This window comes from Anabrus simplex, chromosome 6 (assembly GCF_040414725.1).
Source record: "Anabrus simplex isolate iqAnaSimp1 chromosome 6, ASM4041472v1, whole genome shotgun sequence".
NCBI lineage: Eukaryota > Metazoa > Arthropoda > Insecta > Orthoptera > Tettigoniidae > Anabrus > Anabrus simplex.
Window position 1 is genome coordinate 170,756,894 of NC_090270.1, and position 14,922 is coordinate 170,771,815.

Sequence of the window (14,922 nt, forward strand, 5' to 3'; positions counted from 1 at the left end):
ACCTGCGGCGACCATCTTACCGTGGTACACATCCTTACGGAGTGTATGGACCTGGTCGATTTTCGCCGTAGTCTTTACCTTCCGGGTACCATCTTCCTTATCTTGCGAGATGACGAGCAGTCAGCAGACCTCGTCATCCGCTTTTAGGGATAGTGGTCTGTTTTATCGTGTCTAGTGATGTCCTTTGTCGTCGTGTATTTGTTTCAATTGCACTTTTATCCCATTGACTTCATTTTAGTTTGTATTGCGTATTTTGTGTTATTTTAACGTCTAATGTAAATGAAGTGTGTATATATATATATATATATTCCTTTTCTCCCTGTATTTTCTCCTATTTTATTAGAAAATAAGGCATTGCGAATTAGTTCCACTGCTGTTTTAATCTCATACCCCTTTTTTCATCATCGTATTTTTAAATACTTGTCAGTGAATACATTTTAAAAATTTGAAATATCATGTATCATGTCGTCCATCACGTTCCATTAGAGTCCGATGACCTTCGATGTTAGGCCCCATAAAACAAGCATCATCATCAATTTCTTCATCCGAGCTGTTCGATGTGGGAAAGTATCTTGATTGATATATTTCATGGAAAAGTACACTTAAACAACAATATTCCTGGGATTTGTTTTGATTTTTACAACTAGAATCGTTTTATTTATGAAATAGGTGTTCATCACATTTCTTGCTCATTTGCTTCTGAGCAGAAGTCCTACTCCATTACTTCCTCCACTTGTGTTGCCACTACCCCTTGTGGGTGGGGGATGCAGACGAAGAATACAACCACAGTATCCTCTGCCTGTCGTAAGAGGCAACTAAATGGGGCGACCAAGGGATGATCAAATTGGAACCATGAAACTATTTGTGATTAGTACCACCACACGGGAAACACCATGGGTCGCCTTTGCTTGCGCGTAGTACCACTATGTTGGGTACCAAATAGGTTTGTGATTAGTAGCAAACGTGGGCGCGACGGCTTTTACAGTACCTGTGATTAGTAGCACTATATAAGCGACACCATGAGATGAAGGAACCCATGGTTCCGGCTTGCCTATGATTAGTACCCCCTATATGAGGAACACCACAGGATAGTAAGAGTCCCTGTGGTTAGTACACTGAAGTGATGAACACCATAGGTTTGCATTGCCTGTAAAATGGTGCCGCAGTGTGAGAAACACCATAGGTCTATGTTACATGTGTGCATTACATTACCTGTGAGTAGTACCATTGTGTGTGGAATACCACAAGTCTACGCTACTTTTGATTAGTACCGCAACATGTCAGATGGCATGTTTCTACTTTCCTAGCGATAAGTACCATTATGAGGGTGCTGGAAACAGGTCCTATGGTGGACGGACGAACTTGTAGCAGCCATACATGATTGCCGACGGGCTTTTAAGCATTATCGTCGAAATCCTATGATGGCCAATCATATCACATTTAAGCGTCTGTGTGTGAAGTCCCGTTTTTTTATTTGAGAAAGTAAGAAAGCTACGTGGGAAAAGTATGTCTCTTCCATGACAGCACATACTCAGTCATCACAAGTGTGGACAAAACTCGGCCGCATTGTCAGAATTCAGAATGTGCCTTCAGTCCCCGGTATCTCCATTAATGGAGATAGTTATGATTCCTTCAGTCATTGCAGACCACATCGCATCACATTTCGTAGATACGTCCAGCTCTGGGAGATACAACCCTGCACTTCTACCAATTAAGCGCAAAGCGGAGGCATACCACCTCTCTTTCACCTCTAGTGCTTCGCGTCCCTACAACGTGCCTTTCACTGAGTGGGAGTTGCGGAGTGCACTCGCGCTATGCAGACACGGCTCCTGGACCGGACAATATCCACAATCAAATGCTTTTTAAGCATTTGAGTGACAGATGTCTCAAGGATATCCTCACCCTATTCAACAGAATGTGGAGTGAGGGAGTGTTTCCAACTCAGTGGCGTGAGGAAATTTTGATACCAATTCCCAAGCCAGGTAAGGTTCCAAAACTCCTGGATAGTAACAGGCCAATATGCCTTACAAATGGCCTTTGTAAGCTATTTGAAAGGATGGTTTACCGGCGTCTTGTGTGGGCTATGGAAAAGGAAGGTCTCTTGTCTAACTACCAGTGTGGTTTTCCGCTCTCATTGGTCTGTCATTGATCATCTGGTCAGACTGGAGAGCGCCATTCAGGAGGCCTTTCTCCGGAAGGAACACCTAGTCGCCGTGTTTTTTGACCTGGAGAAAGCTTACAATACTACCTGGCGATACGGAATTCTCTCCACACTACACCATTGGGGATTTGCCAACGTTTATTGAGAACTTCATGTCCCTCCGGCTATTTCAAGTCTGAGTAGGCAATGCTTTTTCTCACCATTATGTACAGGAAAATTGAGTACCTCAGGGTTCGGTACCGAGTGTTACGCTGTTCGCAATTGCCATCAACGGTAAAGTTGCCGCTGCTTGACCCACAGTCATTCCATCCCTGAATGTAGACAATTTAGCTCTACATTACAGATCAGGGGGTGGTGTTTGCTGAGAGACGGCTACAGCAAGCTATTAACAGATATGGCAGATGGGCCCTGCAACATGGTTTTCAATTTTCAGTGGCAAAAACCTCAGTTGTACACTTCTATTGATGTCGGCTTGTGCATTCTGAACCAGAGCTCTGCTTGCGAAATGGTGTCTTTCCAGTGGTAGACACCTGGAAATTCCTGGGTCTGCATTTTGATAAGAGACTAACGTGGCAGCCGCACATCCATCAGTTAAAGGTTGCCTGCATGAAGAGACTTAACATGCTTAAGTTTCTTGGCGGCACTTTGTGGGGGGGCTGACCGTGCTGTGCTACGTTTCTACACGGCAACGGTTCTCTCCCGAATTGACTATGGAAGTGCGGCTTATGGCTCAGCATCAAAATATATGCCGAGTCTTTTAGACAGTATTCACTGTAACAGTTACTTCAGTGCCACACAAATACAGTTAAAAGGGAGGAAAATAAAATAATCAAATTACAAGGTACCTTAAACACTATACACACCATAACCATGTAATGAGCTGCGGTGAAAACAGCACAAGTAAAAATCAGTGAGGGCAACTTGACAATAACAAACAAGAAACGTGGAACGATGCTGGGAACCTACCAAGGGCATGGAGATGGCTTAGGTTGCGGTTTACCGAGCTCGATAGCTGCAGTCGCGTAAGTGCGGCCAGTATCTAGTAATCGGGAGATAGTGGGTTCGAGCCCCACTGTCGGCAGCCCTGTAGATGGTTTTCCGTGGTTTCCCATTTTCACACCAGGCAAATACCGGGGCTGTACCTTAATTAAGGCCACGGCCGTTTCCTTCCAATTCCTAGGCCTTTCCTATCCCATCGTCGCCATAAGACGTATCTGTGTCGGTGCGACATAAAGCAAAATAGCAAAGCAAAAGGTTGCGGTTTTCGGAAAAATGAACGGTGATCCTTGATTTTCAAAAATATTGTTTACAAAATGGACTTTACAAAATAAATTACAAACAAGTTCAGCAATGCGGAAAATCCTGATACACAGTTTGTGAAATACAAATTACATGTTCTTTGAGACACACAAAATAATTTTCCTTGACAATAGCTTCCTATAATTTCGAAGAGTCAAGCAATTACTATACATCTAATTACAAACAAAGTCCTACAGTACAGTCTTGAAGGTAAGAAGAAACGGAATATGCTATTACAATTTAGAGTGAAGTTAAACGTACCTTTCAAAACATCGGTTTAATAGAGTGGCGATGAGGGCAAGCTCCTGTGTGATACTTTAACGAAAATTAAATGCAAATTAAAACGGGACTGAAAACAACCGTGCTTTCCCTAAGGCCGCCCATCCTGAAAGCGAGGAGTCGCCCATGACGTCAAAACTCCGGAAGACAGCAGACCAAAGACAGACAGGCTTAAGACAGCCCACGAAATGCTGCGTAGCTCCCTTTAAAAAGGGAACCCTGGCCTTGGATTAGCCAGTCAGAACGCAGGAGCTTGCCCGGTTTCACCAATCACAACTCTTTCTTCAGTCGCAATGTTTAAACCCCTTTTCCGAACACATACGATTGGGAATCTTCCATTTCCAGAATAGTAAGAACATAGTTCTAGAATGCATAACTAACAAAGGCCAACACACCCTGTTCTAAAATTCTGCATCACAAACTTTCTGGACTGTTCCAGTTAATATAAAAATGTAATCTACTAGTTACAACAGACATATGTTAGAAAAATATTCTTTACACTGTACAGGTTAGGTAGCTGAATGGAATACAAATAAAATATTCCAGCACAATGCTCCAGATCATACAGTAAGTACTAAAAAAGATTTACAAATAAAATCTTCTACAAACACTTTCCACCTCCAAGAGATTCTACACCTGTCATCACCTGTGTCATTCACCATAGTGGAGTTAGGCTGGCAATGGGACCTTTCCGTACTAGCCTCATCCCCAGCGTACTCACTGAAACAGGAGTTCCATCTTTACAAATAAGGAGGCAGCAGTTACTGCTCATGTACACTGCCAAAATTTTTGAAATGCTGATACATCCAAGCTACCAATGCATATTTTATACCCAATACCACCAGAGATACCAAGACTGGCCGAATGCCACACGGCCGGTTGGGTTTCAAATTGATAGATTGTGTCGTGATTTAAATATAGATATCGGTGGTTGCCTCAAACAAACCTCCAGCGAGGTACCTCCGTGGTTAGTTCCGCAACTGGATATATGTCTAGATTTACTCCATGGAACCAAGGTGAACACAGGTCCCTCCATTTATCGGAAGTATTTCCAGCACTTTGTTCACCAATATCCTTCCGCAAAACATATCTTCACGGATGGATCTAAAATCGGAGAAAATGTTGGTTGCTCTATCATCACCGATGATGTGAGCACGAAGATCTCTCTTCCTAGTGTATGTAGCGTGTATATTGCGGAGCTTTACACCATCTTAGAATTTCAGCAGTTTGCATTGGGTGGCAGAAGAAACCACTTCCTGATGTGTACCGACTCTTTAAGCTCTCTGCAGTCCATTGAAACATGTTTCTTGCAACACCCACTGGTACAGCAGATTCATTACCTTCTAGCCAGAATTACTTTCGCGTGGCTTTCAAGCCACGTTGGGATTGCGGGAAACGAACTTGCGGATGAAGCTGCAGAGGAAGCGGTGGGTTGGATCCACTAATTGTTTTAAATTCATATCCATCCATCCATTTTTGGTCCTCACGTTTTGAATTCTGGTCAGTGGATGATTTTGGACTTTTGAATTGTCATTACATTTTGTCTCATTTCGAACCATTAGGGGCTGATGACCTAGATGTTACGCCCTTTTAAACAAGCATCATCATCATGATCCACTAAAATCTCCTTGATGAATTGGTGGACTGTCAGACTTCCATCATCGACAAACACAAGGTCCGTGCATGCATCAATGTAATCTCAGCCCAGATCATCACAGAGACTCCATTGAACGGTGTTCTTGCTGAGAAAATGCAGGGTGAGAAACGATCCCTGGACCTTCCTCATACGCTTTCCCTGCCATCTGGTGTCGGCAGCCTTGAAGATTGTTTCCCATTTTCACAACAGGCAAATGCCGGGGTTGTACCTTAATTGAGGCCACGGCCGCTTCCTTCCACTTCCTAGGCATTTCCTATCCCATCGTCGCCATAAGACATATCTGTGTCGATGCGATGTAAAGCAGGGAAAAAAAAGATTCATCCATGAACAGCACTGAGCTCCACTGCTCCACAGTACACTTCCTATGGGCATTGGCGTACTGCATCTGGGAGGCGCGGTGCTCACGTGTAAGCAGAGGCCCTTTGGTGGCCCTCTTGGACTTTAAATCTAATTCATACAGCCTCCTTCTTTACTGTCCTTTCACTGATGTTCATGCCCAGTATTTGCTGCAAACGATTTCTAGCCTCCGCAGCTGTTGTGTTTCGATCACAAAGAACTTGCATTTCAAGAAAGCGATTATTGCGCTCAGCAGTGTTTCTCCTACGACCAGAAGTGGGCCTCCTGATGTAGGTATTGTTCTCCCTGTACCTTTTAGCCTGTTAGAACAAAACATGCCTATAACGTCTGCTACATAGCATATACTGCGTCTATTCTCCAATAATGCTACGGCCCTTGCTGCCTTTTCAGGTGAAGGAGTCATTATGACCTGACTTAGAAGCAAGACTGTTGTGGACAAGCCATAATGTCCACAAAAATAAACAGCACGAGAATTCACTGCAATAAACATTAAGACAGCTGTTTTGCTTTGTGGTTATTCTTGTCAAAAGGCGGGAAATGGCAGTATTGGTGTTGCGATTCTCACAATCAGTAACATTTATACATTATTGGTCTGAAGGTTCTCACATGGGCTGATTAACTTAACAATACATCGCCGTATTATTATAATATAATACCAATATAAATGGTCCGTTATTGGACATTATAAATTTTCCAGCTAGCTCATTCTTGGTTGCCAGCGTTTCGCCCTCATGTGCTAGGGTGGGCTCATCAGTTGGTACCTAGCACACTTACCAATACGCTGGCTAGTGCATACCGTGGAGGCCACTGCGTAGGCTAACTGGAGCCACCGGCAGTGCCAATGCACTAAGAGACTTTGTCTCATCACTAAAAATTGATGCCTGCTTGGCCATCAGATGATATAGATGTTGATTCCCATAGGGAATCTGAAATATTTGTCCTGAATGAGCAAATATTTCAGATTCCCTATGGGAATCAACATCTATATGTATTATTATAATGTCGTAACATTTAATTTATACAAGGTCTCAAGTGGACTAATATTAAACTTTGTCTGAAATAGTGGTGTTTTGCTTTCCCTCCCTCCCCCCCGATGAGTGTACATTGTGGTTCATCACATCTCACTCGGATAAATCTTATTCTGTTGACTGGCGGCTGCAAAATACCTCAAATTTGCGGATTGCTTGCGCGTACATCATTGCCATAAGCTTGATTATTTGAGATTTTTATTAAGTCTTATCATTGGTTATTCTTCATTAAGTGGCTTGTTATTCATTTTTGATTTATGGATTTGTCATGAGATTTGATGCTAACATACATTTTCTTTGCATGTTTGATGAAATGTTGCTCACTTAAATCAAGAAGGAATATTTATTGCTTTCTTGGTGAAATAATTTATATTACATTATGATTTATTGTATTACATTATTGATTATAGAATATGATAGGGATATTTTGTGCATTGTTATGTTGTAAGGACAGAAATTGAATAATTTTAGAGGGGTTTGGCCAATTATAATCTGTGGTATTTTGTAAGAAAGAAGAGTTCAGATTAGAGAGAAGTTAGTTTCCAGGCATGATTAATGCAGTGGCTTAGCTGATGGCTACCCGAATGGCTGAAATTCAAATGCCCGATTAATCCCGGGTGGAAAATTTCACCAGAAAAGTCACGAAGCATCAGGAAGGTCATCTGGCCCTAAACTAATCGGCCAAAAACAAAAACTGAACCTGGGTGGCTTAAGGGACCCTGGAAATAACGGGGATAAGCTGAAGAAAGAAGTTATATGGATCAAAAAACAGATTGGCTCAGTGTGCTACCTGACAGGATTTAAATTTATCGTTAATCCATCCACTTAACCATGTTGCCTGCCTCTGTTGTAGATTATTTTAAAAAATTTGGTAAGTGTACAGTATTTTCCAAACCAAGCGAGTTGGCTGTGCGGTTAGGGTCGCGTAGCTATGAAGCATTCGGGAGATGGTGGATTTGAATCCCACCGCCGGAAGCCCTGAAGATGGTTTTCCGTGGTTTCCCATTTTCACACCAGGCAAATACTAGGACTATACTTTAAGTAAGACAGTGGACGCTACCTTCCCCTTTCCCATCCTTGCATCGCCAAAAACTTTCATGTTAGTGTGATGTTAAATTACTAACAGCAAAAAAAAAAAAAAAAAAAAATTCAGGTACTTGTGACCAATGTTTTCCTTCCTGGTAAATAATTCATTTGAACTTGTGTCGTAAATTGTAATATTTATTTTTTTAGAGCCCAGAAACGAATGGAAGGAGAGGATGTATATGGCAACAAGATATCAGTGAGTTACCCTAACAAAGCCTTTGAAAGGGATAAACAGAATATTTCTCCCCTAAAGAGCATTTCTCCCCTGAAGAGCCAAAATCGTAATCTGCAAGGTAAGGCTTTCCTTTGACTTGGTTCTTTCTTTCAAAGCAAGTTATTACTGTGATACTTTCTACTTCCTAGTTTTATTTTCTGGAATCAATTTGTATTCAGTGTTTTTTAAAATGGTAACATGTTATTTTTCTACTTAGCATGCTTATATTAATTTAAGCTAAATTTTTATGCCTGTTCCTCCTCACACTATAATATAATTTTGTTCTGGAAATGTTATTAATTCGTCTAATATAGTAATCCTTTTCTACTTTTTTAAACAAATTGTGTTGCCATGCAATCATGCCCTAAATTATATACTTACATTATCATTATAGACCGTTATGCCTTGCAGCGTTCAGTCTGCAAGCCTCTGTGAATTTACTAAGTGTCGCCACAATCCTCGATTTGCAACTAATGCTGTGGCTTCATTTAGTTCTATACCTCTTATCTTTAACTCGTTAGAAACTGAGTCTAACCATTGTCGTCTTGGTCTCCCTCTACTCCTCTTACCCCCATAAGAGTCCATTATTCTCCTAGGTAACCTATCCTCCTCCACTCGCCTCACATGACCCCACCACCAGAGCCGGTTTATGCCTACAGCTTCATCCATTGAGTTCATTCCTAATTTAGCCTTTAGCTCCTCATTCCAAGTACCCTCCTACCACTGTTACCACCTATTTGTACCAGCAATCATTCTTACTATTTTCATGTCTGTTATTTCTAACCCAACTTTCACTCCCGTAAAACAAAATTGGTCTGAACACAGACCGATGTAAAGATAGTTTCATCCCAGAGCTGACTTCCTTCTGAAAGAACACTGTTGATCGCAACTGTGAGCTTACTGCATTAGCTTTACTACACTTTATTCAATCTTACGTACTATATTACCATCCTGGGAGAACACACAACCTAAATACTTGAAATTATCTACCTGTTCCAGTTTTGTGTCACCAGTCTGGCATTCAGTTCTTTTGAATTTCTTATCTACTGACATCAATTTAGTCTTCGAAAGGCTAATTGTCATACCATACTCATTGCACCTATTTTTAAGTGCCAGGTATTAGGCTGCAGGCTTTTGGCGCAATCTGCCATTAAGACCAAGTCGCCAGACTGTTTACTAGATTTTCACGTAACTGAATCCCTCCCTGCCACTTTATACCTTCCAGCAAATGATCCATGTAAACTACGAACAGCAAAGGTGAAATATTACAGCCTTGTCTAACTCCTGTAAGTACCCTGAACCTAGAACTCATTCTACCATAAATTCTCACTGCAGCCCAATTGTCATCATAAATGCTTTTGTTTGATTTTAATAATCTACCCTTAATTCCAATACCCTGAATTACAGTAGTTAAAAAAAAAAAAAAAATAATGATGTGTTCATAGAGAAATTTTTTTTGAAGACTTACTAAACCGCTGTATATATGTATGTAGGTACAGTATGTTTGTTGCATATACTTGTCAATGATTTTGAATTGGTGATGTTATGAACAAGACTGCGTAAGTTGGCCATGTGGCTAGAGGCTCGTTGCTGTGAGCTTGCATCAGTGAGATAGTGGGTTCGAATCCCACTGTCGGAAGCCCCGAAGATGGTTTTCTGTGGGTTTCCCATTTTCACACCAGGCAAATGCTGGGGCTGTACCTTAAGATCACGTCTGCTTCCTTCCAACTCCTAGGCCTTTTCTATCCCATCGTCGCCATAAGACCTATCTGTGTTGGTGTGACGTAAAGCCACTAGCAAAAAAAGTAAAAAAATAAAAAAATAAAGAAATTTAAATGTTATGAACAAGTGAGAGAAATTGCAATAGTCCTTCCCTGTCATCTTAGTGACTTTGAGAGAGTTTTCTTTACTTAACTTATACTCCTATAAGTACAGCAAACAAAACACGTGAGCTTTGCCCATGTTGCTAGTGCTCTGCCGCGAGAGAGCTGATGCAATACGACCGCGGCAAACAACCCTCGTAAAATGTAACGCTGCACGTGGAAAAGTACTGAATCGTGAGTAAAAACGAATTCACGAAAACTTCAAAGACTCTGTATAGATACATTTACCAACAACATCCAACACTAAAAAGAAAATACATAATCTATATATATGAAAGCAAGTCGGTCTGGAGCGATGTATATATAAATATCTAAAAATGAAAGTAGACGTGAATTAATGAGGCACTTCCAGAAATCTTAGAAATTTGAAACTTGGTACGGGAGAAGCTGAAGACCTCACGATCCCCAGAAAAATAGAAAATTCTCAAAATCCCTGAAGGGGGCACACTGGAGGGCTTCAAATTTTGGGCTCAGCATAAGAACGCAGTTGTATAATTTATCCAAAGAGACAACCTATAGAATTCGTGCACTTAAAAATTTTAAGGAATTTCCTAAATTTTATCCCCCATCCCCCCAAATCAAGATGGCGGCACAACTTGCCAGATGAGGTAGAAAATTGAAATTTGGAGAAATTGTAGCTTTTAGTCTCTGACGGAAAAATTCCAAGATGTTCAAATTTTTCTCTTTAACCCCCAAAGATATTGAAATATGGAGGCAATTTTAATGACTGTGCAGACATTCCTTTTGAGGTATTTGTTGGCTAAACTGTAAGTCGTATCACAAAACGGATGGCACAATCTCTGTTCAATTTGGAGTGTTCTACGACTTTGGTCCTATGACTTTTTGTCGTATCTCTCTCAATTATGTTTTTTGGGCTCTTTTTCTGGACTGTACCTAAATTTTGCACCTTGTACATGTATAATTGATGGTTTGAATTACTTATAGGAAAGATAGTATCAAATTCTACACGAATATTTGCCCACTCAGTAGGCATATGTGTGCCAATTTCTATGTTTAAGCTATCACATAAGTATCTGAAAAGTAATTCAATATATGATAAGCTTACACCTATTTTACTCTATTCAACTTTTCTAAAACAATCTTAACTTTAAATAGATGATATACTTGAACATGTCATAGGACCAGCCATTTAGATCGCTAAATGTGGCCTGAGGCATCTTTTTGTACAATCGTTTTTCGATATGATGTACCGTTTAGCAGCAGTTATTCTGTAAATGGAGGTAAACATCCTTATACTTCCGTATGATGATCTATATTTATTCATTGAAGTCGATTTGTAGCGATCTAGAAAGGGTATGTCTGCCATTATTATTAAATACTTTGTAAATCGATAGTGACTGTCAGGAGGAGGACGCTTGCTATTGTAATCAGTCCTACCCACGTCGATTTTGACCGGCAGTAAGAATGGGGTCGTCTTCCAACACCTGTGTACCATTGTAAGGAATAATTCCCTTCTCAATTCGATTCTGTTTGTCAGTAGGCAAGGGTCTATTTTTTCCGCGCACTAGGCAATGGATCCTGCCGTTAAATGAATATTACCTACTTCTTTGTGAATATCAGTAGACAAGTGGACCTGCCGTCGTCATTGTAATTACGCAAGTCGCACTTTACATTGGAAACAACGTCTGTGGACTTCACAATGCTGTTTCTTGGATAATGCCAAGAGACATGCAATTTAAAAAATCTTATTCACTTCATGTACAGTAATTTACTTCAATACCCGTATACAATGTAGAGTATCGTAGCGAAGCTGGGTACATTTGCTAGTTAAGAATAAAAGAGTGAGGAAATAAATCACACCTTGTTATTGGTTGGTACAAGGAGGTGGTTAAGGCCAACAAAGGGACCACTGATCTGTCACTGGAATCTTCCAATGATGAATCATTGTCACTATCACCAGCTCCCAAAGTGATTATTAAATTGTCAATGCAGTTCTCCACTATACCGTCATTTTCTCACACCTGAAGTATTTGTGTATTGCGCAGATCTTTCCTCTAGTTATCGGCACTAACATTCATGTCAGTTTGGTCTATTGGCCTTTCGGCCTCAGAAGCATTGAATTCCTTACTTTTTGTCGCAACATAACTCTTAATCTGAGTCCAAATATTCTCTATTGCAATGAAATAGCAATAACGTGAAAGTCAAATAATTTTGTCAGTGATGTATTGCAATTTCATCCACAACAAACATGGGAAATTGGGCTTGTTTCCTTTCACGAGCTGCAGCAGTTCGCCTTTCTTCATGTCGTCCCGCACAGGAATATTGTGCCTCCTTAACCACTTGGCATGAACAGACTTCTTTGCTGCCATTGTCAGTCTTGTCCTGAATTACAGATTGGTAGGGAGTGTTGTCCATTATCATTGTACAATTCTCTGGCAGGTTATTCAGTAACATGTATTCAGACCAGTTCCAAAAATTAACACTATTCATCTCTTCACTTAGACCTCGGTATGTATGAATGTCACTTTTATTCTGCACAATATGTGAAGGTCTCTTTTCCGTCACTACACTATAAGGTTAATGAATTTAAAATACATTCTTTTGATTCTCTACTGTGAAGATTTGAAAAAAATGTGTGTGTTGGGTTTTTTGATGCGATATTATAAGGTGCGTGTGTAATAATACATCTTACAGCGCATCCACATTGTATTCCATCAACTATCAACAATATACGTTACAAAAATAAAATAAAACATAGATAGAAAATACATAGAGAAAGGGATTATGGAGGATCGTCTTGTCCGTCCTCCACAATATGAGCTAAACCAAATACTTTAATACACCAATATCGAACAGCTCTATCTCAACAGCATTGAGTGGAGTGCGAACAGCGATGTTGGCGACATCTAGCGTGTTAGTGTGAACTGCGTACTCATCTGTGCTACAGTTGAGAGGAATGCACTACACTCATTGGGAATATTTTTGTTAAAATAATTGAATTATCATAGTTAAGAATCATCATCATCATCATCATTTCTTTGCTCCAGCAAGCCAGGTGCGGTTGTGTACGAGCCTCCTCCAGTTTGTTCGATCCATCCACAGATGCTGCTCATATATGCGACACCAGTTCACATCTCTAATTTCATGGTCCTTCATTATCTGTTTTTCCCAAACATCATGAGGTCTTCTTCTTGGTCTCTTCCCTGGAACATTGTGATCAAAGTATGTTCGAGGAGTCCTGTGAGGGTTCATTCTTTTCATGTGATCATACCATTGCAGTCTCTTCACTTCTAGAGTCTCCAGCAAGCTTCTTTCCAATCCAAGCTGTTGTTGGATATCCACATTCCTTATTTTATCCATTTTTGTTTTTTGTAGACAAGAACGGAGGAACTTCATTTCTGTTGCCTGAAGACGACTCTTTGTTGGTCCAGTAAGTGTTGCTGCTTACAGGCCATACGTCAATATAGGTACTAGATACATTTTGTACAAGCTAATCTTGGAAACTAACGGAAATGTTTCATCCCAAAGTATTTGACGTACACCGTGATAGAATTTGGAAGCTTTCTGTATTCTGTTACTAATCTCTTGATGTATGGTATTGTCTGATGACAGAACACTACCTAAATACTGGAAGTTGTCTACAATATCCATCTCCTCATCTCCAATTTTTAGATGAACAGTTGGCGAGTTTCTACTCATCACCAAGCCAACTGTCTTAGTTTTGCTGATTTTGAGACCTAAGGTTGTAAAAGCTTCGTGCCAGAGATCTAATCTAGTTTGTACTTCCGCTTCTGCCTCACCCCACACCATTACATCATCAGCAAAAACCAGGGCATTAGTTGTTGGATCCTTTCTCTTAACTGCTTTTAAAACTTCATCCATTATGATTGTGAAGAGAAGTGGTGAAGGACAACTTCCTTGCTGGACTCCACTCTTCGTTTCAAACCAACCTGACCTTCCATCCTGGACCTGGATACAACACTTGGTTTCATCATACAATCATTGTACTCATGCTATGATGTCATCAGGCACTTTCTTATGTCTCAAACATTCCCATATATGTCTGCGTGGTACATGGTCATATGCTTTCTCGATGTCCAGAAAAAGTTTATAAGTGTTTTACCTTTCAATAATTAAGAATGAAATTTTAAAATATGAAATGCCTCCTTCATAAACCTCCAAACGAGCAGTATGTTAGCCGTGCCTTTCGCTGTGTCTTAAAAATTAAAAGCAGAATTTGTTTGAGGATCCACCCAGCCTCTGGGGGAATTATTTAACAACTACCTACTCTCTCCTCGTCTTTCTAGCCTGGCGAAGGACTTTGTATGGACTTAGCCTAGTTTTGCAGCCGGATGTCTTTCCTACCACCAATCATATGTCGAGGGATGTAATATTCACTACCTCGTGTTTCTGTGGCTGTTTCTCGTGTGACATGTTGTATATATTTGAAGATGCGTATGAATACGAACACAAACCCGTAGCTCCCAATCTACAGGAATTAACAGGCACTAATAAAATCCCCGACTCAGTCTGGAATCGTACCAGGGTCCTCTGCACCAAAGGCCAGTACACTGAACTTTCCGTGGTGGTGATTATTTTTTAAGAGGAAGTACTACTGGCCAGCCATCCTTTATTAACACTAATCAGAAGGGAAATGGAAGAGGTCCAACAGTCCAAAGAATGAAGGTATCATAAAAACGAGGGGGGTGGGGTGGGTGTGGGGGCGCGAAGCGGTAACCATTCAGCCAAAGCGCCAGAGGGGGCAGATAACTTAATATCCATGATTTATTAAGATTTTGGGAAAGAGAAGCTGTAATTAAGGAACAGGAGTTTTGACTTCTTCGGTATGGCCGATCTTCCCACATTCTACAGGAGAACTCGGCTCACGCTGCTATCTCACTTTTGTTGTACTTTGAATTTTCTGTTTTACTTCTGAAGACAGAAATACATAATATGTATAATACATTGGGGTTACATGAGTGAACTACAATGTTCCT

The 14,922-nt window shown here is 40.6% G+C and overlaps 1 protein-coding gene across 6 annotated transcripts in view; it reads left to right on the forward strand.

Moving 5' to 3' along the window:
* Marf1 (meiosis regulator and mRNA stability factor 1-like protein) overlaps positions 1-14,922 on the forward strand; it is an 818,555-nt gene that overhangs the window by 213,066 nt on the left and 590,567 nt on the right. For all 6 annotated transcript variants that reach the window (XM_067150043.2, XM_067150047.2, XM_067150048.2 and 3 more), the window contains exon 7: positions 8,015-8,160. In XM_067150043.2, the coding sequence (XP_067006144.2) occupies positions 8,015-8,160 (146 nt within the window). The remainder of the gene's footprint in view (positions 1-8,014; positions 8,161-14,922) is intronic.